Source organism: Epinephelus fuscoguttatus, unplaced genomic scaffold, assembly GCF_011397635.1.
Source record: "Epinephelus fuscoguttatus unplaced genomic scaffold, E.fuscoguttatus.final_Chr_v1 AP022699.1".
Taxonomy (NCBI): domain Eukaryota; kingdom Metazoa; phylum Chordata; class Actinopteri; order Perciformes; family Serranidae; genus Epinephelus; species Epinephelus fuscoguttatus.
This window is the reverse complement of record NW_026057521.1, coordinates 932536-942989: the sequence shown is the minus strand read 5'-3', so window position 1 is coordinate 942989 and position 10454 is coordinate 932536. Positions and strand designations below refer to the sequence as shown.

Sequence of the window (10454 nt, the reverse complement as noted above, 5' to 3'; positions counted from 1 at the left end):
TTGGTTTAAACTGCCCAATAAAAACAGGTTTAAACTGGTACAGACCAATATAAACAGGTTTAAACTGGTTAAAACTGACCAATATAAACAGGTTTAAACTGACCAATATAAACTGGTTAAAGCTCGTACAGACCATTATAAACAGGTTTAAACTGGTACAGACCAATATAAACAGGTTTAAACTGACCAATATAAACTGGTTAAAGCTCGTACAGACCAATATAAACAGGTTTAAACTGGTTAAAACTGACCAATATAAACCGGTTTAAACTGACCAATATAAACAGGTTTAAACTGACCAACATAAACTGGTTAAAGCTCGTACAGACCAATATAAACTGGTTTAAACATGTTTGAACTGATCAATATGAACTGGTTTAAACTTATCAATGTAAACTAGGTTAAACTGGTTTCAACTAACCAGTATATACTGGTTTAAATTGGTTCAAACTGACCAATGAAAAACTGGTTTAAACTGGTGAAAACTGGTACAGACCAATATAAACTGGTTTAAACTGACCAATGTAAACTGGTTTAAACTGACCAGTGTACACTGGTTTGAACTGGATTAACCTGACCAATATGAGCTGGTTTAAACTGGCTTAAACTGACCAATATAAACTGGTTTTAACTGGTTTAAACTGACCAATATGAACTGGTTTTAACTTATCAATTTACACTAGTTTACAATGGTTTAAAGTGGTTTAAACTGACCAGTGTAAACTTGTTTAATCTGGTTTTAACCGACAAATATGAACTGGTTTAAACTGGTTTAAACTTACCAATTCAAACTGGTTTTAACTGATTTAAACCGACCAATATAAACTGGTTTAAACTGGTGTTACAACTGGTAGTCCTCATTAAACATTATCATCATCAGTCCGTTGTGTAGTTAGACATAATTATTTTATTAGAATCTGTTCTCTTTATCATCATCGTCATCATCATCATCATCATCATCATCAGATAGTCCTGTTGTCATTGTTACCAGGCTCCTCATTAGTCTGATTATAATCCTGTTGAAAACAGTCTCAGGATGTGGTGTATGTTATGTGTTGTGTATATTGTGTGTGTGTGTTCTCAGGATGTGGTGTATGTTATGTGTTGTGTATATTGTGTGTGTGTTCTCAGGATGTGGTGTATGTTATGTGTTGTGTATATTGTGTGTGTGTTCTCAGGATGTGGTGTATGTTATGTGTTGTGTATATTGTGTGTGTGTGTTCTCAGGATGTGGTGTATGTTATGTGTTGTGTATATTGTGTGTGTGTGTTCTCAGGATGTGGTGTATGTTATGTGTTGTGTATATTGTGTGTGTGTTCTCAGGATGTGGTGTATGTTATGTGTTGTGTATATTGTGTGTGTGTTCTCAGGATGTGGTGTATGTTATGTGTTGTGTATATTGTGTGTGTGTTCTCAGGATGTGGTGTATGTTATGTGTTGTGTATATTGTGTGTGTGTGTTCTCAGGATGTGGTGTGTGTTATGTGTTGTGTATACTGTGTGTGTGTTCTCATGATGCGGTGTATGTTATGTGTTGTGTATATTGTGTGTGAGTGTTCTCAAGATGTGGTTCTCCCTCTCCAGTTGTTGGTTCCTGTCTTGCAGCTCTCTGATTTGCTCCCTCAGAAGCTCCACCTCCTCTCTGACCGCCAGCATCAGGTGACTCTTTACCAGGTCCTACACACACACACACACACACACACACACATCGTATTAACAGAGATAGATGTGGGCAGATGCTCTGCTCCAATTCAGCCAGCAGAGGGCGCAGTCACACCACAGTAAAGTGACTGATTATTTTAATGTTAATAAAGAATAAAAAGATTTATATATGTACAGTACAGGCCAAAAGTTTGGACACACCTTCTCATTCAATGCGTTTTCTTTATTTTCATGACTATTTACATTGTAGATTCTCACTGAAGGCATCAAAACTATGAATGAACACATGTGGAGTTATGTACTTAACAAAAAAAGGTGAAATAACTGAAAACATGTTTTATATTCTAGTTTCTTCAAAATAGCCACCCTTTGCTCTGATTACTGCTTTGCACACTCAAGTACAATCTATAGTTGTACAATCTGGCACAAAGTAATTTTTATAAATATTTGCAAACAAGGACATACCTTACAAAATTTTTAGAAATGCCCCCTTTAATTACCTTTCTAAGCAAAAGTCATAATAAGAAAATAAAAAACTCGCTGTCAAAAATATACAAAATTCTGGAGAATAGTACGGACGCGGAAACAAACAAAACTCAACAAAAATGGACGTCTGAACTAGGACAGCAGGTTAACAAAGAAGAATGGAAGCAAATGTGCAGAGATTCACAAAACAACAAACTCTAAGTATTGGAAAGAATTTTCATGGAAACTATAAGATTTTTTATTACACCAGAGGTACATTCCAAAATTAACACATCTGTGACGTCGAATTGTTGGAGAAAGTGCGGGGAGACAAAGGCAAACCACTCACATATTTTCTTTTTCTGTCTTGTATTAAAAATATTTTGGCACTCAGTGATAACAACTATCATGAGTATATTTCAAATACAAAAAGCAATTAATCCTGTGCATATTATTCTAGGAAAATCTCCACCTGAGCTGTCACAGGAAAGAGATCAGTATCTCTATAGAATTCTGAGAACTGCAGCTATGAAACAGATCACAAGGATGTGGCTAAAATCTGGAAGTCCATCAATTAAAAGATGGATGTTAATCATAAGAGAGATTTGTGAAATGGAGAGGGTAAATTATAGAGTTAGAAATGAAGAATCCGAGCACAGAAGACGATGGATTAAGTGGACGAGCTATGAGGTCATTAATGAATCAAATGAATTAAATAATGAATTTTATGAATAAGACAGACATGATCATTGTATTGTGAATGGTTTGTGAAGCAGATTCACATTTACACAGGAACACACACACACACACACACACACACACACACCAACCCCACCCCCTTTATTTGTTTTTTGTTTTTTTGTTGGTTTGTTTTTTTTTTTGTTGGTTTGTGCCTTGGTTTTGCTTCTCATCTTTGTATTAAATCTGAATGTGTATACATATGTGCACATTTTTATGCTTATGATTATAAGCATACAGAGGTCCAGATAAGAATGTATGTATGCGTGTATCTGGACAAAGATAAAAACAGTTTGTTTCACTGGGTGTATATATATTATGTATTGGGGGGGGGGGAGAAAAAAAAGAAATTGCAATTAACATGTAAATATTGAATGGAATGTAGTTGTAAAATGCAACATGAATTTATTGCAATAAAAGTATTAAAAAAAAAACGTACGGTAGAATCACAATAAAACTGCAGTAGAATCAAATTAAAACTACAGTAGAATCACAGTTAGATTACATTAGATATCGGGGCACCGGTGGCTTAGTGGTAGAGCAGGCGCCCCATGTACAAGGCTGTTGCCGCAGTGGTTCGACTCCAGCCTGTGACCCTTTGCTGCATGTCACTCCCTCTCTCTCTCCCCTTCACACTTGTCTGTCCTATCAATTAAAAAAAGGCTGAACCCCCCCCCCCCCCAAAAAAAAAGAGATTACATTAGATCAAACTTACCATGGCTTGCTCGATTTTGTTGTCGATGGCAATCAGACTGTTACTGGAACTGCTGAAAGACACAGACAGACAGTAACTGACACTTCAACCGTCCACAGTGTTAACGCTTCAACTTTTTACAGTGTTACTGTTTACTGTTATCAGTGGGCAGGAATTTGAAGTTGTGGTGTCATATAAATATTTGGGCACCATACTTGACAATAAGTTGACTTTTGAGTGTAACACTGACTCTGTTTAAAGCAGTGTTAGTAAACGAATTAATATCAGATAATCAAATTGATTTACTCAGTCTCACTGAAACCTGGCTGTGTCAAGATGAATATGTCAGTCTAAATGAGTCCACTCCTCCCAGTCATAATAATACCCACATTCCTCGAGGCAGCGGCCGAGGAGGGGGAGTTGCAGCCATTTTTAACTCTAGTCTGTTAATCAGCCCTAAACCTAAACTAGATTATAATTCATTTGAAAGCCTTGTTCTTAGTCTTTTACATCCGACCTGGAAAACCTCGCAGCCACTTTTATTTGTTATAGTGTACCGTGCTCCTGGCCCGTATTCTGAATTTGTATCTGAATTCTCAGAGTTTTTATCCAGTTTAGTTCTTAAATCAGATAAAGTTATTATTGTAGGCGATTTTAACATTCATGTCGACGTTGATAATGACTCCCTGGCTACCGCGTTTATCTCATTATTAGACTCCATTGGCTTCAGTCAGGCTGTACATGAACCTACTCATTGTTTTAACCATACCCTCGATCTAGTTCTGACGTATGGAATTGAAATTGATAACCTAACAGTCTTTCCACAGAATCCCTCGCTATCGGATGATTATCTGATTACTTTTGTTTTTTTTTACTCGATTACATGCCACTCAGCAACAGTTACTATACTAGATGTTTATCAGATAGTGCTGTCGCAAAATTTAAGGAAATGATTACTCTGTCATTAAATTCAATACCAAGTCCTTCAGTAACAGAGGTTTCCCGTACCAACTTCATTTTGTCGATAGCGCCGTAGGCTCGCTGCGAACAACACTCGACTCTGTAGCTCCTCTTAAAAAGAAGTTAACAAAGCAAAGAAAGTTCGCTCCTTGGTATAACTCTCAAACCCGTAAGTTAAAACAAATATCGCGAAGGTTTGAAAGGAATTGGCGATTAATCAAACTGGAAGAATCTCGTTTAATCTGGACAGACAGTCTCAAAACTTATAAGAGGGGCCTCCGCAATGCCAGAGCAAACTATTACTCAGCATTAATAGAAGACAATAAGAACAACCCCAGGTTTCTTTTCAGCACTGTAGCCAGGCTGACTGAGAGTCAAAGCTCTATTGAGCCTTGTATTCCTTTAGCCCTTAGCAGTAATGATTTTATGAGCTTTTTTAATGACAAAATTCTAACTATTAGAGGCAAAATTCATGACCTCCTGTCCTCAGATAGTACCTATCTAACCTCAAACACAGCTGTAAAACCTAATATATATTTAGATTGCTTTTCTCCAATTTCTCTTCAAGAATTGACCGCAGTGATTTCTTCATCTAAATCATCAACGTGTCTCTTAGACCCCATCCCAACCAGGCTACTTAAGGAGGTCTTTCCTTTAGTTAACACTCATATATTAGATATGATCAATATATCCTTATTAACAGGCTATGTACCACAGTCTTTTAAGGTAGCTGTAATTAAACCTCTACTAAAAAAGCCCACCCTGGATCCAGAGGTGTTAGCCAACTATAGACCAATATCTAATCTTCCCTTTATGTCAAAGATCCTTGAGAAAGTAGTCGCAGGACCGGATGGCAGCGTGAAACCGCGAGACCACTGTGAGATTTTGAGATTCAACATGGCGGCGCCTAGCTGCTAGATTAGATATCAACAAACTAGCCAAACAAATATAATTACCTAACGGGTGACAACTCCAGCCTGCACCATCAGCCAGAGTGGAGGACCTAGAAGAGTTTATTGATCACTACTACTACGAGTGCGTCATGGAGGGTCCTGCCGACAACCCCAATAAGAGGAAGAAGACCGACTCAGCCACCAATACACAAGACTTATTATCCTCCGAATTTAGCATCTTGGAATCCATCAACAAGAAGCTAGAAGTGCTCGGTATGCTCCACCAGGAGATAAAAGACCTGAAGGTAAGCTTGGAGTTCACTTACCAGCAGATTAGCGACCTGCAGCAAAACAACACTGAACTCCGCTCCACCTTAGCGGCGGTCACTTCAGATGTAGATCTCCTCAAAAAGGAAAATAAACTCCTGAAGGAAACTGTCCTCGACGTGCAGTCCAGAAGCATGAGAGACAATTTAATCGTTTCTGGCATCCCGGAGAGCACACCAGACAACCCAGAAGTCCAGGTAAAAAAGTTCATGGTGATGGCCCTCAAGATCCCGACGGAGACTGTAAACAACATCACCTTTCACCGTGTCCACAGGCTCGGACCCCGAGGAGGTCAGCGTCCTCGTCCTATCATCGCCAAATTCGAACATTATCAGCAGAAAATGCTCGTTAAGAATAAAGGACGAGAGCTAAAAGGCACTTCGTTCGGTATGAACGATCAGTTCCCCAGGGAAATCTACGAGAGGCAGAAAGTGTTATATCCCATTTTAAAAGAGCACAGGTAGAGGGGAAATAGGACCTCTCTTGTGGTCGACAAATTATACATAGATGGGCAGCTGTTCCGCCACTCTACCACCACCCCATGGCTCTTCTAAGTGAGATAAGAGCCCCTAAAACCACAAAACAAAGTAGAACCATAGCTTAATTGTATCATAAAAGGGATAAAAAATAAATAAATAAAAAAAAGACCAAAAGATGTGTGTATGCATGTATATATACAGTACAGGCCAAAAGTTTGGACACACCTTCTCATTCAATGCGTTTTCTTTATTTTCATGACTATTTACATTGTAGATTCTCACTGAAGGCATCAAAACTATGAATGAACACATGTGGAGTTATGTACTTAACAAAAAAGGTGAAATAACTGAAAACATGTTTTATATTCTAGTTTCTTCAAAATAGCCACCCTTTGCTCTGATTACTGCTTTGCACACTCTTGGCATTCTCTCCATGAGCTTCAAGAGGTAGTCACCTGAAATGGTTTTCCAACAGTCTTGAAGGAGTTCCCAGAGGTGTTTAGCACTTGTTGGCCCCTTTGCCTTCACTCTGCGGTCCAGCTCACCCCAAACCATCTCCATTGGGTTCAGGTCCGGTGACTGTGGAGGCCAGGTCATCTGCCGCAGCACTCCATCACTCTCCTTCTTGGTCAAATAGCCCTTACACAGCCTGGAGGTGTGTTTGGGGTCATTGTCCTGTTGAAAAATAAATGATCGTCCAACTAAACGCAAACCGGATGGGATGGCATGTCGCTGCAGGATGCTGTGGTAGCCATGCTGGTTCAGTGTGCCTTCAATTTTGAATAAATCCCAACAGTGTCACCAGCAAAACACCCCCACACCATCACACCTCCTCCTCCATGCTTCACAGTGGGAACCAGGCATGTGGAATCCAGCCGTTCACCTTTTCTGCGTCTCACAAAGACACGGCGGTTGGAACCAAAGATCTCAAATTTGGACTCATCAGACCAAAGCACAGATTTCCACTGGTCTAATGTCCATTCCTTGTGTTTCTTGGCCCAAACAAATCTCTTCTGCTTGTTGCCTCTCCTTAGCAGTGGTTTCCTAGCAGCTATTTGACCATGAAGGCCTGATTCGCGCAGTCTCCTCTTAACAGTTGTTCTAGAGATGGGTCTGCTGCTAGAACTCTGTGTGGCATTCATCTGGTCTCTGATCTGAGCTGCTGTTAACTTGCGATTTCTGAGGCTGGTGACTCGGATGAACTTATCCTCAGAAGCAGAGGTGACTCTTGGTCTTCCTTTCCTGGGTCGGTCCTCATGTGTGCCAGTTTGTTGTAGCGCTTGATGGTTTTTGCGACTCCACTTGGGGACACATTTAAAGTTTTTGCAATTTTCCGGACTGACTGACCTTCATTTCTTAAAGTAATGATGGCCACTGGTTTTTCTTTAGTTAGCTGATTGGTTCTTGCCATAATATGAATTTTAACAGTTGTCCAATAGGGCTGTCGGCTGTGTATTAACCTGACTTCTGCACAACACAACTGATGGTCCCAACCCCATTGATAAAGCAAGAAATTCCACTAATTAACCCTGATAAGGCACACCTGTGAAGTGGAAACCATTTCAGGTGACTACCTCTTGAAGCTCATGGAGAGAATGCCAAGAGTGTGCAAAGCAGTAATCAGAGCAAAGGGTGGCTATTTTGAAGAAACTAGAATATAAAACATGTTTTCAGTTATTTCACCTTTTTTTGTTAAGTACATAACTCCACATGTGTTCATTCATAGTTTTGATGCCTTCAGTGAGAATCTACAATGTAAATAGTCATGAAAATAAAGAAAACGCATTGAATGAGAAGGTGTGTCCAAACTTTTGGCCTGTACTGTATATATTGGGGCTGCACTATTCTTGAAATAAATAAATATATGTATGTATATTTCATTCAAAGTGGCACTCTGACACATTTCTCCTGCAACAGATAATTAAGCATTCCTGCGATTGCAATGCAATTAATTGTGCGGCCCTGGTATATATGTATGTATGTATGTATGTATATATATATGCAGATGTATTTGTATGTACATGTGGATATATGGATATATATGTATATATAATGAACACAACACTGACTTAGTGAAAAGGAAAAAAAAATCTCACAGGGTGTGAATGTACACTTCACATACTCCACCCAGTATCCTCCCTTTCCTCCTCTTTGTTTTTCCCCTCCTTCATCTCCCCTCCCCTCTTCCTCCCCCTATCCCTCTCACTCACTCCCCCTCACCTCACACACAAATACACTCCATGTAACCCCTTTGTCTTTTCAGGTTCTCTAAATACCTCAAGGCGCAGGCGCTTCTGGTTGTTGAACATGCTTGTATTCTAATGCTCTGCTCCATAACTCTACGGTGCTTCACCATGGCACAACGGTTGACTGTAATACATACACTTAACAATTACATATACTCATGCAAAATCCACGCAGATAGAAACTCACTTAGAAACACACACAGATTATTCTCCATACCCACACACAGTATGATAAAACCCCCACTTTGTCAGTGTCACACCTAAACTTGGTTTCCTGGAATGTACATGGCATCCGCTCACAGGCGAAAAAAATTAAAGTGATGGACTTTGTCACAAGATTGAAAACAGATATTTTTCTCCTACAAGAAACCCACTTGCTAAAGTCAGAAGAAAAATCTCTTAAAGATCCAAATTTTAATCAAATTTTTTCATCCTGCTATAACAACAGACAAAGAGGTGTCTCTATCATGGTCCACAAGAGACTACCATTTACTTTAAACAGCACGGTAACAGACCCAGAAGGCCGCTACATCATTATTCAGGCAACAATCTATAACAAATTATATACAATCGTTAATCTGTATGCCCCTAATAATGATGATCCAGCCTTCTTTCACACAATCTTCTCTTTACTATCTAACCTGTCAGACAGCTCGACAACTATAATAGGAGGAGACTTTAACACAGTCCTAAATGCTTCATTAGACCGATCTAGTAACTCAGTACACACAAAGCAATCACAATTGGCTAAGGTAATACAGGAATATATGGATGATTTTGGGCTTGGCGATGGCTGGAGACTCAAATACCCATCGAAGAGGGAATATACTTTCTTCTCTCCTGTGCATCGCTCATTTTCAAGAATTGACTTTTTTCTCTTAAATAACTCCATCTCACAAAAAATGACCACAAAAATACACCCGATCATTATCAGCGACCATGCACCAATATCACTCAATCTGCAAATAGAAACCATCCATAAACGGCCCCCAACATGGCGCTTTGACAAAATGGTGAGACGGGAGTGGGCAAACTTTCTTGAAGACAATGACTCTCCAACTTTATCTCCATCTTTAATATGGGAAACTGGGAAGGCAGTAATCAGAGGAAAAATTATATCATACTCCTCCTACAAGAAGAAACAGGAATTGCAAGCAGAAAAACACTGAGGAAAAATTAAACAACTAACACAGGAATATGCAAACAATCCAAGTGATCAAGTATGGACCCAATTACAGTGTACAAAATCGCAACTGGACAATATTCTATCAAAGAAAACTGAATTTATCATACAGCAACTAAGATATAATAATTTTGAACACAGTAACAAATCAGGAAAATTTTTGGCTAATCAGCTCCAACGCAATAAAGAAAAATCTCTGATACCAACAATCCAGGGGCCGTCCGGAAATTATACACAATCTCCTCAGGAGATCAATCAGATTTTCTATTCTTTCTACCATAACTTATATTCAACAGTAAACAATCCAAACCCAGAAGATATTCAGGCTTTTCTCGATAACCTAAATTTACCTCAGTTATCCACGGAACACAGGAATATGTTAGACACCCCCCTGACTATTAATGACCTGCAGAGCGCATTAGACAAAATGCCAACAGGTAAGGCTCCAGGTCCAGACGGCTTTCCTGCCGAATTTATAAAACATTTCTGGACAATATTAGCACCACTTTTCATCAGGACAGTGACAGAGATCAAAAAGAACGGAGGTATAAGACCTCACATGAATACAGCAGCAATCAAATTATTACTAAAGCCAGACAAAGACCCCACACTTCCTTCTAGCTACTGTCCTCTATCACTAATTAACAGTGATATCAAAATTATCTCAAAGGCACTCGCTTCTAGACTGGAGAAAATAATCGCATCAATAATTCATAATCATCAAACGGGCTTCATTAATGGCAGACACTCAAGTAATAATGTCAGAAGAGTTCTTAATCTGATAAGTAAAGTACAACGCGTTAATACA

General features: G+C 39.1%; 1 protein-coding gene across 2 annotated transcripts in view; it reads right to left on the bottom strand.

The window, feature by feature from the left end:
- Window positions 1-1179: 1179 nt before the first annotated feature.
- The window catches only part of zgc:153012 (uncharacterized protein LOC777626 homolog), a 25310-nt gene continuing 16035 nt past the window's right edge, over window positions 1180-10454 (bottom strand). The window contains exons 3-4 of one of the 2 annotated variants that reach the window (XM_049570863.1): window positions 3580-3628; window positions 1180-1676 (exon numbers count right to left, since the gene is read on the bottom strand). In XM_049570863.1, coding sequence (XP_049426820.1) covers window positions 1527-1676; window positions 3580-3628 — 199 coding nt within the window. In that variant the 3' untranslated portion in view covers window positions 1180-1526. Of the gene's footprint in view, window positions 1677-3579; window positions 3632-10454 lie in introns of both variants that reach the window. The other variant, XM_049570862.1, reaches the window with a different exon arrangement.